At 35.8% G+C, this 22,266-nt stretch overlaps 1 protein-coding gene across 2 annotated transcripts; it reads right to left on the reverse strand.

The window, feature by feature from the left end:
* Nucleotides 1-825: 825 nt before the first annotated feature.
* On the reverse strand, nucleotides 826-18,306 carry LOC140772331 (probable serine/threonine-protein kinase WNK2). Of its 2 annotated transcripts, none has more exons than XM_073114354.1 (8): nucleotides 18,025-18,306; nucleotides 17,892-17,929; nucleotides 17,576-17,803; nucleotides 17,261-17,484; nucleotides 17,022-17,179; nucleotides 2,577-2,760; nucleotides 2,338-2,481; nucleotides 826-2,240 (listed from the first exon to the last, which is right to left on the reverse strand). In XM_073114354.1, the coding sequence occupies exons 1-8, from the start codon at nucleotides 18,112-18,114 to the stop codon at nucleotides 1,474-1,476; spliced, it is 1,833 nt and encodes a 610-aa protein (XP_072970455.1). In that variant the 5' UTR covers nucleotides 18,115-18,306; the 3' UTR covers nucleotides 826-1,473. The 2 variants fall into 2 exon arrangements, with proteins under 2 accessions (XP_072970455.1, XP_072970454.1); XM_073114353.1 differs by having other exon boundaries at nucleotides 2,338-2,493.
* Nucleotides 18,307-22,266: the final 3,960 nt, after the last annotated feature.

Below are 22,266 nucleotides of genomic sequence, written 5' to 3' on the forward strand. Positions count from 1 at the left end.
AGACATGGTAAGATATTTCAAAACTGAAGAGCAACAACACATTTCAAATGCTGCACATTGGGTTAGTAGAGATATTATGTTTTAGAATTTTGATTTTGGTTGGAAAGACTGTTCTAGACTTCTAGGCAAGTTTCCCAATACCGACAACTTCTATATTTGAGCCCATTATGATGGTAATCTAGCCGCTCTTTTTTTTTTTACCAAACCCTTGGAAATCGGTGCTTCAGTCGACGATTTTTAAATTAAGTATGGAGAAATTTTTTTATATAAAATTACTTTGCGATTCAGCTATTTTTATATAATTTTTTTTTCTTCTGACTTTACAATTTTTTTTGAATGATTTGAAATTTTCATAAACGACTTAAGTTTAAAAACTACTTATTAAAAATTATAATTGAGACATCGATTTTAAAATGCATCTAGCCGTAATTTATATTTGGGGAGGGCTAGTTTTCCTAGAATCTCGATAAAGGTGGAGCTAACCAAGGATAAGCAGTAGAGCGTTCTTCCACTCAGCAATGCTTTCTTGCAGGTCCCCAGGGTCGATTTCCACATCATCTGAAATTTGAATAAAGTTTGTTAATGGTGGCACAAATCATAAGAGGGAAGTAGAAAGAGGAGATTACTCTCCAAAATCCAAATTGACATATAGGAAAGCATTGGTAACATTCACCCTTTCAGTACACAAGTTTGCTTACAGAGAAAGGGATTTATATTAAATAAAACTTTTTAACTGAAGCTGAAATAGTAGCTCACCTATTGAGATATATTGCTTGCAGTTAAAAAAAAAAACTCAAGTTGAAAAATCTAATTTCCCGAGTTCGGAGAAGTGGGGGATGGCATAAATTTATGTAACTAGTCTGGCTCTGGAATGACGAAAACTATCATCCAATTCCACATTTATAATGCTGTAGGCATTAGAAAAAGAAGAGAGAAATCACACTGAATGTTGATATTTTTGTCACCAACAACCGTTGCCTAAAGAAGAAAGAATCATGAAATACAAACAATATTGTTACAGAGATAGATAATAGATGTATATACAGCATAACTACACATTATGAGCTGTATAAGCTATGAATGCAACTTAAACCCTTTTCCGTTCTTTCCTCAAACGTCAACTGATCTAGTTTTATAGACAAGTATTCAGTCAGCAGCATAGTTAGAGTGCAGATGGATCCACGAGATCGCGAGTAATGCTTCCATGATGCACCCTGAGAAGCATATCCTCCATCCATTTACATTCCTCAAAAAATGGCTTTCTCTGAGCTCCAAGAGCAGTGCAAATACATCCGTTCAGGAAGAACACTGTATCCAATTTCCCTAACAATGAGAATAGATACCAACAAATCTGAGCCACTTTTTCTAAAGGAGAACCCCCTTCAGATTTAGAACCTTTGTACTATTCCAGAATATATTCATAGGAAAGCTGGCCATACTGAGATTATAATGCCCCAGATTGTAGGTTACAAACTATGATGGAGAAAAGTTGCAAGCTTCTGCCCGACTCTCATGGACTTTCAAGCGGCACCTATCTAAAGTTTTACTGCGAAGCTCAGGTGGTAAATCTTTCAAATTTTCTTCTATCGCCATTTTGTGTTTCCTTTTCAACTCAGTAAGTTCGCTTTGCTGCTGAGCTAACAAATGCACTATTTTCTGGTAAACAGATTTCATGTCTTCAGGCTCATTTTTTAATGAAAGAGAACTAACGAGAGAAGTGGTTGAAAATTCTCTTTCAAAGGTATCAGTATGTGGCCCATAGTGTTGTGTTCTATTTTCATTAGTTGAAAGCCTGACTTCAGAGTTGTATTCTCTTTGGTTCTCATTGTTCAAGTAACCGTGTAAGTTCAATTCAGAAGATTCATTTGACTGGGTATGTGCAGTAGGAGAGTCTTCACTGGTTCCCTTCGGAGAGTCTGACCAATACTTTCTTCCAGAAGGAAGCTGTTCTAGGACAAAACCACTACTAGAGGTAACATCTGATTCATTTGGCAAAGCAGAAAGTGCATCATCAGCTTCAGAGCCTTCACTATTTGAGACTGTTATCTCATCAGCATGATCATCAAGAGGTTCTTCTGTAATCCACTCTGGCATATGGGCCTGTATTTCTGCATCTATCACTGCTGCAATGGCTGTGACATCTTGATCTGTAAGATCTAATTCAGAAACCATCTCAGTGGCAACACTTATTGAAGTGTCTTCTTGCGTGTCAAATGGGAAGTGTATGTTTCTGACTTGGCCTGTAATTCAACACCAATAGCCCAATTAAGTATTAGAAGATCGTTATGAAGTTGACATTTTAATAAACATATATTCTGAATTTGAATTATGGTAAACCTGTAGAATCGGCAATTCGCAGCTTTAAGAATATTGTGTTTATGTCCCTGCGTTGACCTTCCAATGTGAAATCCCGAATAACTATAGGTGGTTCTACATTGTCATTTGTGTAACTGGTGCTTGAATTGGAATGACCAACAATATCTACATTGCAATCTAAGATTATGAGCAGAAGCAAGAACCACAGAACTTGGCATCTCTATGTCACAAGTACTGATGCAAAAAATACAATTATTTACCTGTATGCTCAACATATGAATGCAAAGAGGGGCCTAGTTGTTCATTCTCAGCATCTAACTGGAGAAAAGGATCCATCAATAGTTCCATTGCAGACAATCTCTCAGAAGCATTGGCAATGCATTTCTCTATGAATAGCTTTACTTGGGGATTGTTGACCTTAGCTAACGATGCAGGTTTGACACCCTATTTACACCGATAGCCAAATGGAATATTATAAAGCTTGAAGAAATGTTTGTAACACAGAAAATTCAAAGGTGGATAACTTAAGTCAGTTCCAGAACAAGCTACACCAAATAATATGATAACATAAATTGAAACTATAAGCTTATAAAAGTCAATAAATAGAATCTCATCACTGGTGACATGCACTGCAGAAAAGTTCGAGAAAGATTCTTTTGACATGCCAACGTAACTATGAGGCCCTAGAGTAACAGAACTCAACTAGAGTCATTGGCAGAGGATAAACCTAAATTGATTGCTCAAGGTCTAAGAATCCAATTGCCAATTAGACTCCTTTCACCTCATATTTTTCTGAAAGTTTAGAGATTATGTGAATATGGAAGCATAGCATACTAACACATTAGAAACTTTAAACACAGCTGCCACGAAAAACAAGTTATAAAGATCTTAGACATTCTGGCATGAGATTGCTGTGTTCTCACACCAACAAAAAGACAAACTATTTTCAAATTTAAGAAGCACATGCCTTTATAAAGAACAAGAAAACCACTCCGTAGGCATGTCATTTTATTTATACGGAATTCTTCCAAAAGATGACTTGAATGACCAGTACAATTTTCACAAATGAGAAAACAGTAGAACACAGATATAATAGCTTGTCATAGTTAGGGCTGCTAAGTAGGTCAGATTTAATCCTACCCAATCCAATTCTATATCCGAATGTTGCCGGATATGGGTTGAAATTTTCCTATCCATTTATCCAAATTCATATTCGCACCTGGATAATCTATGCAGATATGGATATGGGGTTGAGGAATAATATCCAAATCAATAACCGCATATCATTTGGTTTAAAGTATTATGATTATGATAATAGTGAAATGAAGACTTTTTAATACTTTTATAGAAATCACCAATCTAGTATTTGCATATACTTACTGATTGTCTATAGATTTTGGTAATTATATTACAAATTTGTATACATTTAGAAAAATGTACTTGCATATCCAGATCCATATCCCAAGAAAAAATATAGATACAGATATGATTTTACCACTATATGATCTGTATCCGATCCTTTTTACACCTACTGCCGAGTCAACCCAAGATTGATAAATCTACAATTAAAACACAACAGCTCTTATCAAGTTTCTCTACTGTTTTACAACCTAACTCTAGTGTAGGTCATGTGGCTGTACAATAGAACCACTCCAATTGTAATGAATCTTCTCTACTGTGCTCCAATGTGAACTCTACTGCAGGACTCTACATATCTATTTCTGGTCACAACCACCAAACCCATCCCCACAACTTCCTTATTCCCAACTGCCCCAAAAAAAGTAAAGAAAAAGAATTAGGCTTTATGCTTCTGTTTCTTACTACAAGCATCCTAGACTGCTCCCTCATCAATTAATATAAAACACTAAATTCACAAATAACCAATGCAAACAAGTAAAGATTTAATATGGAATTTTGATAAATTCTATTGCTGCACCAATTTCACTCATCTCCTCGCTTTATTAACTTCACACAAGTTGTTTCTAACAACTCACATCCCCAACACCCAAACATAAACAAAAAAAAACCACTTTTAATGCTCTCCTAAGTGTCCTTTCTGCAAGGCTCTTTTATATTTAGTACTTAAAAATTGTACAAATGTCTAATTTTTTGCTAGATTATGCTTCTCTTAAATGCCATTTAACAGACATTTAACACAATTGGCTCGAGATGCAGTTTTACAATTTGTTAATATTAAACCAAGAGGAGAAAAGATGTGAATTTCAGTCGTAAAAACAACAAATAGATAAGAAAAGAGAGAAATGAACACAAGGGGAAATCTATCAGATAAGAAATCTAATTGAAAAAAGTTTTGTGCAATTAAGTACCCTGACAGTATGTAATAGGACCACAGTCCTAATTAAAGAAATAACAGCAGAAAAATAGAGAATGATAGAAAAAGGATGATCACTTCAAGGGGACTGACCTCGAATTATATTAACTATGATAGATTAGAGCTATAAAGCCTTGTAGACTCAAATACCTGGATCTCTAGAAAGCAAGGTGCCCAGTTTCTGGGGTTAACGGCCGAAACCCGACCCGTTTCGGCCGATCCTGATCGAAACGGGTGGGAACAGGTCGGATCCGACCTGGGGAACATCAATAACACCCCCCCACCTACCTCTCTCCCTTCTCTCTCTCTCTCTCTTTCTCCTTTTTCCTCTCTTTCTCTCTTTTCCTTCTTTCTCTCTTTCTTATGGATCTCTTACTCTCTTTCTCACCGGCGACTGAGTAGTGAGTAGATCTTCGTCTCTTCGATGACCTCGACCTCCGGCGACGTTCTCCGACGACCTCGATCTCCGGCGACCTTGGATAAGTTTTTTTTTCTCCATTGTGCAGCAGCAGGTGCAGCTGCTGCTGCTGCACTGCTGCAGCAACACAACCTGCAGCAGTTGCTGCTCACAGTAACACAGTGCTCACGGCAGCAGCAATGCTGCTGCAGCAGGCCAGCAGCGCACTACTACTGCTGCAGTAGAGACTTCTCTGCTTCTGTGCTGCAAAGAAGCAGTAGCAGCTTCTCTACTGCAGCAGTACCTAGTACTGCTTATGCAGTTATGCCACATAAATTTTAAATTATTTTATATTTTATTTTGATTTTTGTTTATATTTTTTAGTTGCAGAGCTAAAATATTAATGGCTTCAAAAGAGAAGTCATATGATACCGACATTGGATGGTAACATTGCAGCACTATTGGGCAAGATAAAAGACGCGTTAAATGCAACTGGTGTGAAAAGGAAATGAGTGGTGGTGTCAGCCGTTTGAAAGAACATTTAGTTGGAAGACAAGGAAATGTAGCAACTTGCACTCAAGTGTTTTTGAAAATTAGAAAGCAGATGTTGGCTCATTTAATTGGCAAAAAGAAGGATAAACAATCTGCACAACAAAGAGAGTCAATGATTCGTGAAAAATTGATGCATAATCCTATACACATTGATGATGATAGCAGTGAGCAAAGTGAGGAGGATGAGGAGAGACAGATGAGGAGGGCAATAAAAGAGAGCAGAAATATGCATAGAGAAGAGGAAGAGATAAGAAGAAGCACTGGTGGTAACTTTCAGAGATCTAGATCAGTTAATATACGAGGAGAGAGAGAATATGAGGGCAACAGTTCTACCCATAGGACTTCTGGTGTTACAGTAGAGTCTGAAAATATTGGACCATTGGATACATATCTTCAGAAAAAAAGGGGTCGTAAACAAACTTCCATCAAGACAGCTCTTAAAGGAATTAAAAATGCAAATAACACATTGGTAGAGCTATCTCTAAATTTTTTTTCTATAATCATATTCCTTTCAATGTAGCTGATAGCCCTTACTATCACACTATGGTGGATGCTATACAATCAGTAGGGCCTGGTGTTCCCCCTCCTAGTTTAAATGATATTGCTACTAAATATCTTGACTCAGAAATAGATGAACTTTATACTTATATTGAGACATTTAAATGGTATTGAGATGAATTTAGTTGTACACTAATGTGTGATGGCTGGAGTACATAAAACAGAAGAAATATAATTAATTTCTTAGTGTACTCTGGTATGGGGACAATATTTTTGAAGTCTGTGGATGCTACTACTCATTTCAAAAATGCCGATTATATTTGTCAGTTGATGGATGAGGTATTACAAGAAATCAGTGAAAAAAGAGTAGTCCAAATGGTTACTGATAATGGGGCAAATATAAAGCTACTAGAAATTTATTGATGATTAAAAGACCTCATTTATATTGGACGCTATGTGCTGTACATTGTATTGATCTGATGTTAGAGGATATTGCAAAAGAGCCTGAAATTGACATGGTCATATGTGAAGGTCAGAGGTTAACAAATTTTATATATAACTATGGTTGGGTTCTTAATTTACTCAGACAGATGACTGGTGATAGGGAGATCATCAGACCATGCGTCACTAGATTTGCCACTCACTTTTTGACCTTGGAGAGCATCATGTGCTACAAGGATGATAATATATGGATGTTTACATCACAGGAGTGGTCTATGAAAATTAAGAATATGAAACCTATAGATAAATCTTTAGGTGAAACTTTAAAAAATATGACTCTTGGAAATACATTTTGGGATAATATTACAATTGCCACCACAGTATTTGAGCCTCTCGTCAAAGTATTAAGACTTGTAGACAGTGATGATAAGTCTGAGATGAGTTTCTTATATGAGGTAATGGACATAACTAAAGAATCAATAAAAAAAATGTGGGCCAAAGTTATAGGAAGTGGTGGAAGATGATTGATTCTAGATAGAATAAACAACTACTTAGAGATATACACGCTGTTGATAAGCATGCTTTTAAGTTTTAAGTTTTAATTTACTTTTATTTATGAATATTTAAAAATTTGAATGCTTACAAATTTTAAATTTCTACAGGATATTTTCTTAATCCAAGATTTCAATTCTCTAAAAATGTAATAATGATAGTGAAGTCTTGTTGGGGGTTAGAAAGGTAATCAGCAAGTTTGAGCCCGATATTCATAAACAAATCCTATGCGATAAAGAAGTGAGTTATGATTCAATTAAATAATTTTATTATTATTTGTTTCAAGTTTTAACTTTCAATATAATTAATAAGCTAATAATATATTTCTGATTTTAGATGGAGAGATATAGATTGAGAGCTGGGCAATTCAGTACTGCTAAAGTTGCTGCAGCTATATCTCATAACACTCCAGCTGAATGGTGGTTTATTAATGGATGGGAAGAGGCACCAAATTTGACGCCAATAGCAAAGAAGATTTTAAGTCAAACTGTGTCTTCATCACAGTGTGAAATAAAATTGGACTACTTTCTCCTTCATCCACACAAAAATACGCAACCGATTGATAATGGAAAGATTAGAGAAGTTAGTTTTTTGTCATTATAATATAAGATTGAGGGAGAGAAATTTAAGAAGAAAGGCAGAAAATGAACAACCGATTGATTTAAATCATGTTTTTGATGAAGAAGACCCCTTGACTCCATGGATCAGAAAAATAGATGACAGGTTATTAAATGACAGAGATAACCCATAGTTAGATGAAATATTGAAAGAGACCACGACGAGGGCAGAGGCTGGTACAAGTCATTCAGCAGCGAGAGATAGTATACCTACTAGTACTAGTCATAGTTCTGATGATACATATGGTGGTGAGATCGTTCCATCTACATTTGTTGAGGAAAATCAAGGAGGCATAAGGAGTGAAGAGAGAGAAACTGAGGATATATATACATATCAGCGACGTCGTCATAAGATGCATTTTGGTTCCTATAATTATAGTACATCGAGTATTTATTGTTTGGAGTCATCACAAGATCCATATGCTAGTTATTATCCTCAGTATCCTCAGTATTCTCAGGCACAAGATCTAAATGCTGGTTATTATCCTCCTCAAATGCAAGTCACATAACAAGATCCATACAATATGACTAGTACGATGGAATCATTTTTTGAAGCATCAAGTCCCAGACATCAATATTTACAAACTTATGGTGATTATGATAATGAAGACTATAGAAATTTACAAGAACCAGCTCGGTATTCAACAAAGCTTTAAATTTTGAGTAAGTAAATACATTTTTTTAAGTTTTTAGACTTCATATGTAAGTAATTTTTGTTTTCTTATTTTTTGTCATTTTTTTCTAAATTTTTCTGCATTTTTCTGTATTTTTAAATAATATTTAAAATTTTATATAATTAAAAAATAGTCCGATCCGATACGAACGGCCGATACGACCAATACGTATCGTTTTTCTGGACGGCCAATACCAATCCGGATCCCGATACTGGGAACCTTGCTAGAAAGTAAACAATTGGACTCCGACTAGGAAAGTGAACTCTGAGAAAAGTAAAGCAAACAACTAGACTTTGACTAGAAAAAGTAAACTATGATAAAAGGGAATCAAGGAAAGGAAATAAACTAATAAAGGAAAGGAAATAAATAGATAATCTCTATTATACAAAACCATTGATATTGTATCATTCTCCCATCCTTAATAACAACCTTATTCTCAATGTTGAGAAAGAATAAATGATGCGGACAGCAGTGACATATTAGACAGACATACGTATCAGTGCAGTTTCTCCTTTAAAAAATTAGTCTTAAATAAATTATTTTTATTATCTATTTGTTATTTATGGTGTTTAGGGTTATATACACTTTTTTTGTAATTGTTTAAGGTATTATTTACTTATTGTCATTTGTAAGTCTATATATTGGCCAGCTTTTTATTCAATTAGGATAAATAAAGATATAAAATATTTTGAAATTTATCTCTAATGTAAGTTTTAGGTATAAAACCCTAGTTAAGAAAGCAGATGTGAAACTCAATTCTTTTTCTCTTTCTAATCATTATCATTCCTAGAATCCTAACGATCCCGTCATTAATAAACTATGGAAATATTTCTTTGATCAAACAATAGGGTTCCCGAGTGGCATCCTCAAAGTCTCAAACTAGTTTGACCATCAATAGTCTCTTCTGCTTAAAATGGTGTCCCTTATTCTACTTCTCATCACAATACCAACAAAGACTTTTTGCTATTCATTCCTTAGTTGTTTCAGCTATGCTATATAATTTTGATTCCTGTAATATGGCAATTTTCTTGGAGAAATTCCCATAGGTTTAGAGAAATAGTTCTTTAACATCTGTCGACTCTCATATGTCATCTGCTTCTCTTGCAAACATGTAAATAAGATTGCCGCAATAATTATTCGAGGTTGGTACATCTTGACCTTACAACAACTTTTAGATTTAGCCCTTCTACAAATGTTCCACCAACTAATGCTTGGACAAATCTTGAGCATGATTTGCTAAATGCTCAAACCAGCTTTGATATTCTAACATGGTCAAAATCTGCTGAATTTTCACAAGCACCTTATAAACATTATCATAACCACTCGACCCAAACCGAATTATCAATTATCAACCCATCTACGAACTCTTCTTGGGTAGGAATATTGTTGGATAGATTCAAACCAGTCATACCACTGGATAGCCTCGCTTGCTAAGTTGTTGGAAGCAATTTCCACCATGTGCTATCTTCATCCGCAAGAAGCCGTGATCATGATACAACACAACGACATCAGGGAAACAATGAGTCTTTCGGATAGATCTACAACTATAGAACCAGTCGGATTTGACATATGCTTTTGGTCCTTCAACAAAGGTAATAACATACCAAAAAGCAAACCAAGTTTTCTTTCTAATCATAGATAAATCAGCTTGAACCTTTTCAATGCTCTCTCCATGCTTTAGCAGCACCTTCTTGTGACCAAGGTTCGAAAAATCGGGATCAAAATAAAAATTAGCCTTCCGAAAAAACAATATGTATTGGTCGTATCGGTCGCCAAGATTAGATCGGATTTTTTTATTACGTAAAATTCTAAATATTTTTTAAAAGTGCAGGAAAACTTCTAAATATTTAGAAAAAAGTTTGCCAAAAATAAGAAAATAAAAAAAGAAAAACTATGGTGTAATAAAAATTAAAAAGAAGAAGAAATTAGAAAGAGAGTGAGTAGAGTGGAATAAAATCAAACAAAAGATAGAAAAATCATGGTGCAGTGAGAAGAAGAAGAAGAAGAAGAAGAAGAAGAAGAAGAAAAGAGAAGAAAAAGGGAGAGAGTGGAAGAAATGAAAAAAACTAAAAAAAATAAAGAAAAAATTAAAAAATTATATACCAGAGTTCGCCAGAGCTAGATCTCTTCGTAAGAGAAATGATAGTTATATGGTAAGGAGAGAAAAAAAGAAAGAAAGAAAGATAATAAGAGAGAGTGAGAAGAAAGAGTGAAAGAGAGAAAGAGTGAAAGGGAGGGAGAGAGAAAAAGAGAGAGAGTTCAAATTGGGATTGGATCGGGATTGGGTTCGACCGATCCGGCAAACCATGCTTGTGACGATTGATTTGTTCATCATTTTCTGCATTCGTCTTGCATAATCATGGTGCTATAGTACTAAATGATAGGGCACCAATCTTAATCATAGAAATCACAATAGAAAAATTGGAGAATAATAGAAAAAGAATGATCACTTCAAGGGATCGACCTCCAAAGCCTAAGGCAAATTATATTAACTCTAAGAGATTATGGTCATAAGACCTTACAGATTAAAAAATATAGATCTCTAAAAAAGTAAACCAATTGAAGTTCGACTGGGAAAGGTAAATTCTAAGAACAGAAAAACAATCAACTAGACTCTGACTAGGAAAAAGTAAACTGAGAAGGGAAATTAAGGACAAGAAATAAACTAACAAAAGAAAGGAAATAAAATAACTAATCTCCAATATACGGAATCATTGATATTGTATTAGTAAATTGCTATAGTTATTGGTGGTGCGAAACTGCTACAGTACCAAAACCCCAAAAAATGACTGAGCAATAAAAAATCGAAGGGAGCATAGCAAAGAGAAGCAAAGAAAATGATACGTAGAGAACAAATAATGAGAAAACAATAAATTAGTTCAAAAGGATTACTACCAGACTCACTCTAGCTCATTGAAATCATATCAAAGATTTGGCATTACAGTGATCAACACTTCACTTGAAGGAAAAAGAAGAAGAAAGTTTGTTTTCTTTATTTCTTTGAAACAAAATCATAGCAATTATTAAAAAGTATCTCCATCCCGTTTTTCGCTAAAGGGTGTATAAAAGAACACTAAACATACTCATTCCTAGTTAGATTAGCTCAAAAGAGACCTTACCTATACAATACCAATAAGACCTAACCAAATAGTAAGTTTTATTGACTCAAAAGGCCTCAAATTGAGCCCAAATTAGCCCCAAATATAAAATTTATGGAAATGCATACAAATATCCAAATTAATGACGAAAATAGAAAAATAACCCAAATGAACTTAATGCTAATTAGACTTGACTTGATAAAAGGACCCAAAGTATAACTATGACTTTGTAACCTGTAATATGTCATTGGCCTTTTATGCTCCTTCATCAAAAAGTGTTAGGATTAAGTTTTAGTGGGGTCAAATTAAGTTTTCTGCAGGGAAACCTAGACTGCAGTTAAGGAAAGAGAAAACTCAGAAAAGAAAGAACGAAATAAAGGAGAAAATAAGGGGAAAAGAAGTGAGAAAAGAGATAGGTGATGGAAAAGGTAACTACCAAACATCATTCAAACTAGTCCGAATCACATTAGAAAGTGGTTGGCCTCACCCAATAGGAGAAGATGAAGAAAGCTCCTCTTTTCTTTATTTCCTAAAAATAAAATCATAACCATTGTCACAAGAGTTCATCCAGTCTGTGAACCTGACCAATATAGGTATCATAATAACCAAACAATATACTTAACCACAATACCTTGATCAAAGACTTAATCAAGCATAAATGCAGAAGACCAACTGGACTTGAAAATAGGAAAAAGACTCAAATTATTCAATTCTAACCGGACTAGAAAAAATTAGGACATCAAAAACTAGTTGACAACTCGAAAATCTAGTCTTTATACTCGTGCATCAGAGATACTTGTGTTGGTGGACAGAACTATGCACAACAAATATCAAATCTACACTTTTAGTCATATTGACTTTTGATAGATAAATAAGTTTCAGTTTCTCATTTCTTAATCACGTGGCAGTGAAAGGGTGTGAAACAATGGGATCGTTACAATTCTAAAAACAATAACGGTTAGAAAGAGAAAAAGAATGGGATTTCATATATCCATTCTCAACTAGGGTTTCACACCCAAAACTCACAAAATTTTATTTCATCATTTACCTTGATTGAATAAAAAGTTGGCCTATATATAGACCTTAAAAATGATAATAAACAAATAACACTCTAAACAATTATAAAAAAACAAATATAACCCTAAACACTATAAAATAAGAAATATATAATAAAAAATAATTGACTTAAGACTAATTTCCTAATGGAGAAACTGTATTAATACACATGCCCGTGTAATATATCATTGATGTCCACATCATTATCCTTGAGTGAGAGAAAACTTGACTCTATCAAGTGTGTCCTATACAGCATTCATATTGTTCTTGTCTCACAATTTTTTGACACTCTAAGTCACTTCGTTCAAATCAAATATCATCAAATTCGGGGATAGATTTTATACCTCCACCCTCAAGCAAGGGTTTCACACCCAAGTTTTTCTAATGATGAGACTTGTTCTTAGAAACTTTGAGTAGTGGATTGAGACTTTCCTCATAATGCTCTAACCTATCAGGCTCTGCCCATTTCAAGTCATTTCAGTCAAGCCAAGTATCATCATGCATAGGGATAGATTTCACACCTTTCACCTTCAAACTAGGTTTCACACCTAAATCTTCCTAATACCAAGACTTGTCCTCAGTTTCAAAAAGGGCATCGATTATGGGGACGAGAGAAGAAGACGATGAGGACGCGACAGCTGTGGATAGGAGTTGGCGGCTATAAGCAATTGGTAAAGTTCAAAGAAAATGGCGTTGGCAGTGGTGGAGAGCAATGCTAGTGATTTGGCCATCAGTGCAGAGAAACACTAGCAGTAACGACATTAGTGAAAAGCACTGCTGGCGGCGACAATGTTGGTGATATGTTGAGGTTGAAGATGACTTAAGACTGATAAGTGAGAATGGGGTTAGGTTTAAGGCTAATGGCTCGAATTGGGTTGGGTGCTAATAGAATTAGATAGATTTGAGCATGGTTCGCTATATCGGCCAATCCTAATATGGATTGGTCGAACACGATCCCGATCCAAACTTTTTCTCTCTTTCACTCTTTCTTTTTACTCTTACTTTTTTTCTTTCTTTTACTCTTTCTTTCTTTTTTTCTCTTCTTACATATAATGATTGTTTCTCTAACAGAGAGATCTAGCTCCGGTGAACTTCGACAAACTCTAGTATATAATTTTTTAATTATTTTTTTTATTTCTCTCAATTTTTTTTATTTCTTCCACTCTCCCTTTTTTTTCTTCTCTTTTCTTCTTCATTGCTGCATTTTTTTTTTCGATTTTCTTCCACTCACGCTCTTTCTAATCTCTTCTTCTTTTCAATTTTTGTAGTTTTTCTTTTTTTTCTTTTCTTATTTTTGGTTTTTCTAAATTTTTAGAAAATTTCCTACATTTTTAAATAATATTTAAAATTTTATGTAATTAAAAAGTCCGATCCAATGCAAGCGATCAATACGGCCGATACATATTATTTTTTCGGAAGACCAATCCCTATCCAGATTTTTCGAACCTTGGATTTGAGTTAGTGAGCTGAATTGGTTTGGGTTTAGGTCGTGGGTTTGAGTTTAATAGGTTACAACAGAAAGTGAGGGAATTTTAGTGTTTTGGAGGAGGAAAGTTAAAATTCGAAAGTTTGGTAGATATTGGTAAGGAAGAAAAGAAAGGAATTTTGATATTGGAGGGGGGGATTTCGAACTTTGGGATAGGGGTGGGTTAGGGAAAATTTCAAACTGAAATTCAAAAATTTGAAATTCTTTATTTTTTCTTTTGCTCACCTATGTGGGAGAAGAAGATTGATTTAGGTGATGATGAATTATTGAATGATGCTCGAACACTCCACATCTAGTCAAATATCTTGCTTCGCGATTTCGCAATGATGACTGATTCTTTCCGTTCCTCCACAACAATAATCTCTCCATGTAAGTTGAAACTCATGTACTCAACAAGCATTGGGGTTCATGATGATCCGATATTCATGATGCAAGTGTGATGCAAATATAGTATGAATGCAATGTTTTGGAGAACAATCGACCCAAACAAGTAACTAAAATAAAATATAGTAAACAATAACTGATAAGAAGTTAATTGATTAAAAGGATCACTACTAGATGGAAAGAGAGAAAACCACTCAGATAAGGCAGTAGCTTCCTTAACTCTCAAATAGGTACATTGATAGTAGAATGGCCTAAAATATGATATAAGGAAAGACTTTAAAGTTTAGATTTACCAATAAATGGAATAGTAGTGCTTTTACTTTGAAACCAAGTCCTCCTCTTTACATCCGGGCACCCAAAGATCCTCTTTCACTACTAGAATCTTCTGGACAGCAGCAGTAACCAACGAAAAAGTAGAGATTGAAGAAGAAGAGAGGTTTAGAGAGGAAGTAGAAGAGATTAGAGAAGAATCTTAAGACAGAGTAGGAGAAAGGGAGAAAAAGAAAGAGAGAGAAGAAGACCGCAGGAGAGAAAATGAGAGATTTCAAATAATTCTTATTCCAACTTGTCCTTCTTTCTCATGCAATAACCCTTAAATAGGTTAACAACTTTGATTCTAACTGATTCTAATAGAAACTTATTTCCTAATAGGACTCTAATTGATCATCTTACCTAAATTGACTAACCTAATTTAGATAATAAATCAATGTGGACATCCCCCACATATAAGCTTACCATAACTATCAATTGAGATTCTAATAGGAATTCATTTCCTAATAGGATCCTAATTGATTAAGCCTTACCTAAATTGACTAACCCAATTTAGGTAATAACTCAATACGAACATCCCCCGCATATAGGCTACCATATCTATCAATTGACTAATTCAATTGATTATTTGAATTAAAAATCAACAATTAGATCAAAATTGGACTGAAGCAATTTTATTTTAGTCAAATTGAAGATGATGCCCACATCAAAGTGTCGAACAAAGAACAATTGTAGAACTACATAGAACCTAGAAGACGAGTCTATAACCGATAGAATTGGTGATAAAGGTTGGGTGAGAGTAGCACAGGTAAATTAATGGGTGATGGTGATAAAAAAAGGTGGTTTGAAGAAAATTTGAATCATAAAAAAATCACTGCTTTGATACCAAAATGATGTGAAACAACATGATCGTTAGGATTTTAGGAACGATAAAGGAATGAGATTTTACACCTCCATTCTCAAATAGGGTTTCATACCCAAAACGCACATTGGAGATAAATCTCAAAAAATTTCATTTCTTTATTAATCCCGATTGAGTAAAAAGCTATAGACATTACAAATGACAACAAGCAAATAACACCCTAAACAATTTCAAAAAAGTAAATATAATCCTAAACACCATAAATAGCAAATATATAATAAAATAATTGACTTAAGACAAATTTTCTTAAGGAGAAACTACACGTGTTTGTGTAATATGTCACTAATGTTCGCATCAGAAAGTATCCATTGTGATTACATGTTAAACAACACAAGGGAAAGTTTCAGATTCCACGGTATAAATCCTCAAATGGATTTGGATTCCTCCAGCGTGCATAGTACACAAATATAAGAATATTCTGAAGAAAATCAAACCCTATTTTGCTGATAGCTCAAGTAAGTACCTTAAAATGCTTAAATACTCGTAACCACTTAAAAACATAAATCATGTGCATGTATATATTAACACAAATCAATCATTGGTTTCTCTTTACATGGTCATAAAAATAGGAGTCCAGCTTCTTTTATGCAAGCTAATTAATTGTAAGGAAATAGAGCATCAATCTACTCGCATAAGCTAACTTGATCATCTTCCCCCTTGTAATCAACATAAGGAAAGTATTATAAGAGCTGCCACAGACATTTTCCATGTATGGTTATACACACTATGGATGGACAATATTGTGTTGTAGACGCACTAGTTATGTTCCAAATGTAGAACATATCCAAATGATTCAAAGAAATGTTCTAACAAAATGCATGTGAATCTTCAGTATATGATATCCTATAATACAAATCAGATGATGTGTATAAGGTTAATGATGTAAAGGAGAAGATTTTCAAATTCTTTTTAATTATAATTTTCAATATCAACAGGATTTATCAAGTGGAATGAGAAGATAGTTGGACCAGAATATTCAGAGCGAAATCTTATGATAATGAAGTAACAACTGCAAATTTGGGTAATCCATAGTTGTTTGTGCTGTCATAGAAATACCTGGATAATAAAATCATAAAGTCCATGTTTGCTCCAATTTTAGTGTTAATTGAAATCTGATTCTGAGAAGATAGCAATTTTAAGATACTTTCTTAAACTTTAATAAACCTTTATATAAACCAAGTTTACAACATGATCAATATCAGTATACTTTCATGTATAAAGACAGAACAATCAGAATAGGACTTTGAAATAGTCAAAACATAGAAGATGGGTTAATATGTATATAAGAAAAAAAGAAATCATCCCAGCAAATAACAAAATTGAATATATAAGACTGAATAAAAATGAGCAGAGAAACGGCATATTGTTTAAGCAACAGAACAGAAGAAGAAAGCCAAAACATCTGAATAAAGTTTAGCAGCCTCACCGATGTCACTTTCTTGTATATCTGTGCAGCATTAGTACATTCAACATACGGATACTCAAATGTAACGAGCTCCAGTAGGCACATGCCAAATGCATAGATGTCTACTAGCTCATTATATTCTTCCTCATAAAGTTCTGGAGCCATGAACTCCGGTGTGCCTACAATAAACAGAAGATGAGATAAGAAATTCCTTAACCATCAGGAAAACCTACAATCTAAAATGCAAAAGATATAATCACCAATAACACTGTGTGCCGATTGAGCATGACGAAGAATGGCCGCCAATCCGAGGTCACCAATCTTCACCTCACCCTGGTTTCCGTTCACAAAAATGTTGTCGCACTTCAAGTCTCTGTGAATAACTGGCGGATCATGACTGTGAAGGTATACAAGGCCCCTCAAGATCTGCTGGGACCATTTCTTGACAGCTCTTAAATCCACATGCTTATGCTTATTTCGATACCTAAATCAACAGAAACACAGAATTCACCCAAGGGAACACAATGCTAACAAGATATTAAACTAAAGAGATTGGGTAATGCGAGTGGACTAACTGTCGCAATGTCCCGGAGGTGAAAACCTCGGTAATAAAATTAATGTTATCATTCTTGTTATCGACCCAAGAATTGTAGAATTTGATTATGTTCTTGTGCTTGAGAGTCTTGAGCAAGTGGACTTCGGATTTGAGTCGCTCGAGGTCTTCGACATTCCGCAACACATCCGCCATCTTCACCTGATTCCAAGCAACCTCTATCCCTTCTAATTCATCGAATGCCTTGTATCTAATTATTCAATCCCAAAGTTAAGGATCCCAAATAGGTAAATCTAATAACAATTCGTAGTCTAAGATAAATATTTCACAAAGGATACACCGTCTTGAAAGCACCCTTTCCCAGTACCTCCCCGTACTGCGATCGCGAGATCCATAGGATGCAAAAGTTAGAAGGATGGAAACTGGCGTCGAATTTGAAACGAAAGGAATGCGAAAAATTCGAGCACTAACCCGGCCGTAGCGCCCGGTGGGATCGACCTCGATGAACTCGGCGTTGGGGTCGTCTTGCTGCTCCGGATCCGGCGACGGATCTGACTGCATATCTACTCCCGAATCGGGTAAAATTGTCGCGGTCGAGCTAATGCTTCCAAACTCGAAGGTAAAGATCTCGTCGTCGATTCGAGAGAGCGGCCGAGAACGACACGAGAGATGGAGAAGCCGACGCGAGATCTCCAGAAGCACACGGAAGGGTGGTCGTTATCTAACCGAGAGAGAGAGAGAGAGAGAGAGAGAGGGGGGGGGGGGGGGGGGGGGGGGGAAGGGGGTCAAACTGAGCGAGGTGCCACGTTGGTCGCTCCGGATTCTGCTGATGCGTTACTCCGAGTCGTGTCCAGAAAAGTTTACTATATCCGTATTAGAAGTACATCACCATGAAAATCTCCAAAGACTATGCGACAGTAGACATAATTCGTCGGGACCGGGGGAGGATTTCTTTTTTTTTAATTACAAATGCATTATTGATCAAAAGGCCCGAGGGAGTTTTCTTATTTTTTGCTAATTAAAAGGTAGAGACCTTAAAATAATTACACATTGCTCTACAAAATGCCAGCAGCATTAAGCCAGAATGGATGTGATCTCCGCTATCCGAGCAATCCTAAAAATAAGAAGGATAATCTAATATGGTTTGCTAATCACTTGGCAGTAAAGTTTTCTAAATACATCATTAAAAGTGAAGTCGTTAAAAGTAGCTTTAAGTTGGTGTATGTTGTTGAAGATATTCTTTAGGTTCCAATCACTAGAATGGATAAGGTATTGAAGATAATCTTTTGGCTTGCTTTAGCGTCTCTCTTAAAGCCTAGGCTTTGGCAAATAGAGCTGTGCCACAGTTGACAGCAGCTTCACTTGTTAACAAAATATGAGAATCAATATCTCTAAAAGGCCATCCTCCTCTATTCTTATCAATGGCCGAATTAATAGACTCATCTCAATTGAGTTTAACTCATTGTGAGTGGGTGAGGACCAACCAATCGAGGGTGGAGGAATTTGCTTTTCCAGAATATTAGCTCTCATATCACTGATCTAAAATTGTCTGAGGGCCATACACGAATCCCTACCAATGTGATGCCAATGCTTTCTATAAACTCAAAATAGAAGGTTTAAAGGCCTAGAGATTTGCCAAGGGTTATACTCCAAAAAAATATTTTTAATTTCTTTATCAGAAAAAGGTGTAGTCAACTCATCATGGCAATCAGAGAGATTAGGAGTTAAACCCTAGTAGTTCTAATTAGTTGTAGTAACATCATCAAAACTAGCTTCAGAGTAAAAGTTTAAGAAATCCTATTTAATTACTTCAAAATCATTAACCCATTCACTAGAATTAAGCAATAAAGAGTAAATAGTAATATGTCTATGCTTAAACGAAGTGGATAAATGAAAGTAATGAGAGTGAGTTCCAATCCCCTAATAAATCCAATTATCTCTAGACTTGGTCTAGCATTTATTTTCCAGCAGCGAAGAAGGGCAACATGCTTTCCATAAGGCAAGTAAAGGGAGGGAGGAGCTCACCTGCAAGATCAGTTTTCTCAAGCTCGGCAATTTGGTAGTTAAGGCATCAATATGATTCTCAAGCTTATCTAGGTCAAAACAGTTCCGAATTCCACCTTGTGCCTAATATTAGTAAGCTTGGAAATTGATGGGTTACGGTATCAAAAGAAAGGCTACGGAACGATTTCTTCAATATCTGAATTTATTATAGGAATCAATCTGTGCAATTGTGGGAAACTATTCACCAAATATTCTTCTATAATCATAAAATTACAAAACAAAGTGGATTAGATTCATAACTCCCTGATCTACAATTTTCATATTTATGCCCTTCGCAAATTTGAAATACAACTAGGATGAAAATATGAAAGAACCCGAGTGATGGTGGCGGTGACGGGTGGAGTGGACGTTAAAGTTATGAATGATAATAGAGATGAAGGTAAATGGTGGATGTGGTTAAGGGATATAGACAAAGGAGAAGAAGTGGTCGAGATCCCAAAGAAGAGGGAGGACTTGACTGACGAGGGAGATTAGAAGTTAGGAGGGACCTTGCCAACAGTTGAGATGGAAGGTTGGTGAAGAGGGAGGAGGGAGAGAGAATAGATAGAAGATAGAAGGCAAGAAATCAATAATCTAATAGCATAATGAATTTGGCTGTCATCCATATATTTATAGAGACTAGCCAACAAGCCATAATATAATAACTAACTCTAATCCTAGTGCAATCCTGCCGATCGCGTTCGAACGTGTCTGGTCGCATTTGAACGCACAAAAGACGTTCTCTGTATGTGCGAATGCGATGCAAGTGTTCGAACACGATGTTCGAACGCAACTGACTGCGTTCGAACGCGCTCTTCACGTCCTCTGTATTTGTGAACCTAATGTAGGCATTCGTAAGGACGTTTAAACGCGATCTCTTCTATATTCGAACGTGACCTACAGAAATTTTATTTTAATAAAAATAAATAACTAATGCAGAAAGAAAAGAACCTAACCACGCTTCCCCCACCTTGTCCTTAAGGTGAAAAGTCGGGGAAACGCTCCAAAATATGTCGCCTCATCGGATGGTTTACCAAGCCACTCGACTAGAATCTCCATCTCTAATCTGGTACCATATCATCATCGGCACCTAGCAAATACATGAACTAGCTCTATGATCTCTATCTCCTCCAATGGTTCTAGTAGAACTGATCCAACGACCTCATGATCTCCAATCCGCTCTCTCAGCAATGAAACATGAAAGATAGGATGCACTCTCGATCACTTCGGTAGCTCCAAACGATATGCAACCGGACCAATATGCTCTAACACTCAAAATGGACCAAAATAGCAATGTGCTAATTTTTGGTTACGCATCAGATGCAAGGTCACCTATCGATATGGTTATACCCTCACAAACACCCAACTATTGATGTTGAACTCCTACTCCCTATGACTACAATCATAAACTTGCTTCATGCGATTTTGAGCAAGTTTAAGATGGGCATGTAACCTCCTGAATGTGGCATCTCTATCCATCAAAGCTAAGTCCACCTTCGTCCGATAATAGATGTCAATAGATCATAAGCGTGTAATGTCAGAGCCCTGCGTCCATACACCATCTCAAATGGAGTCATGCCAATGTTGCTATAGTAGGTGGTGTTGTAAAACCACTCTGCCCACGGTAAGAATTCCAACCATCCTCTCGGCATCTCTCCAACAAAGCACCTCAAATCTTGAGAGCCTTATGTTTTTGCTCCATCCTCACGACCTTCTCAAAGGCCTCCTCAAAAGTAATTGGACAAAGAGCACAAACATCTTGATGGGTTCTCGGTACCAAAGATAGGCTATGCAATAATTCCTTCAAGATCTGGATGTATTATAGGAATCAGTCCATGCAATCGTGGGAAATTATTCTTCAAATATTCTTCGATAGTTAGAAAATTACGAAACTAGATGAATTAGATATGTAACTTCATGATCTACAACTTTTATATTTATGCCCTTCACAGATTCGAACTACAACTAGGATGAAAATATGAAAGAACGTGGTTGATGGTGGTGGTGATGGGAGGAGTGGATGTTAAGGTTATGAATGGGTATGGAGGTGAAGGAGGATGGTGGATATGGTCAAGGGATGTAGACGAAAGGAATGAAGTGGTCAAGATCCCAAAGAAGAGGAAGAACTCAACAGATGAGGGAGATTAGAAGTTAGAAGAGACATTGCCAATGGTTAAGGTGGAAGGTTGGTGAGGAGGGAGGAGGGAGGAGGGAGAGAGAATAGATAGAGAAGATAAAAGACAAGAAATCAATAATCCAATAGCATAATGAATTTGGTTGCCATCCACACCTTTATAGAGGCTATCTAATAAGCCCTAATACAATAACTAACTCTAATCCTAGTGCAATCCCGCCGATCGCATTCGAACGCGCCACATTCAAACGCACAAAGACGTTCTCTATATGTGCAAATGTGATGTAGGCATTCTAACTCACAATATGCGTTCTTTGTATTTGTGAACCTGATGTAGGCGTTCGTAAGGGCGTTCGAATGCGACCCACCCCTCTTATGTTCGAATGCGATCTATAGGAATTTTATTTTAATAAAAATAAACAACTAATAGAATAAAAAGTTATCCTAACTATGTGTATCAGCTCACCACGCTTCCTCCACCTTACCCTCAAGGTGAAAAGTCAGGGAAACACTCCAAAATGTCAGTCTCCAACTCC

The sequence above is a fragment of the Typha angustifolia genome, chromosome 12, assembly GCF_048772165.1.
Source record: "Typha angustifolia cultivar Huaian chromosome 12, ASM4877216v1, whole genome shotgun sequence".
Lineage (NCBI taxonomy): Eukaryota > Viridiplantae > Streptophyta > Magnoliopsida > Poales > Typhaceae > Typha > Typha angustifolia.

Excerpts from the sequence above, each read along its gene's own strand:
- LOC140772331 (XM_073114353.1), bottom strand. The coding sequence starts at position 18,114 with ATGCAGTCAGATCCGTCGCCGGATCCGGAGCAGCAAGACGACCCCAAC. Across the intron at positions 17,930-18,024 it reads CCACCGGGCGCTACGGCCGG|TACGGGGAGGTACTGGGAAA; the intron begins GTTAGTGCTCGA and ends TCGCGATCGCAG. Across the intron at positions 17,180-17,260 it reads ATCGGCACACAGTGTTATTG|GCACACCGGAGTTCATGGCT; the intron begins GTGATTATATCT and ends TGTTTATTGTAG.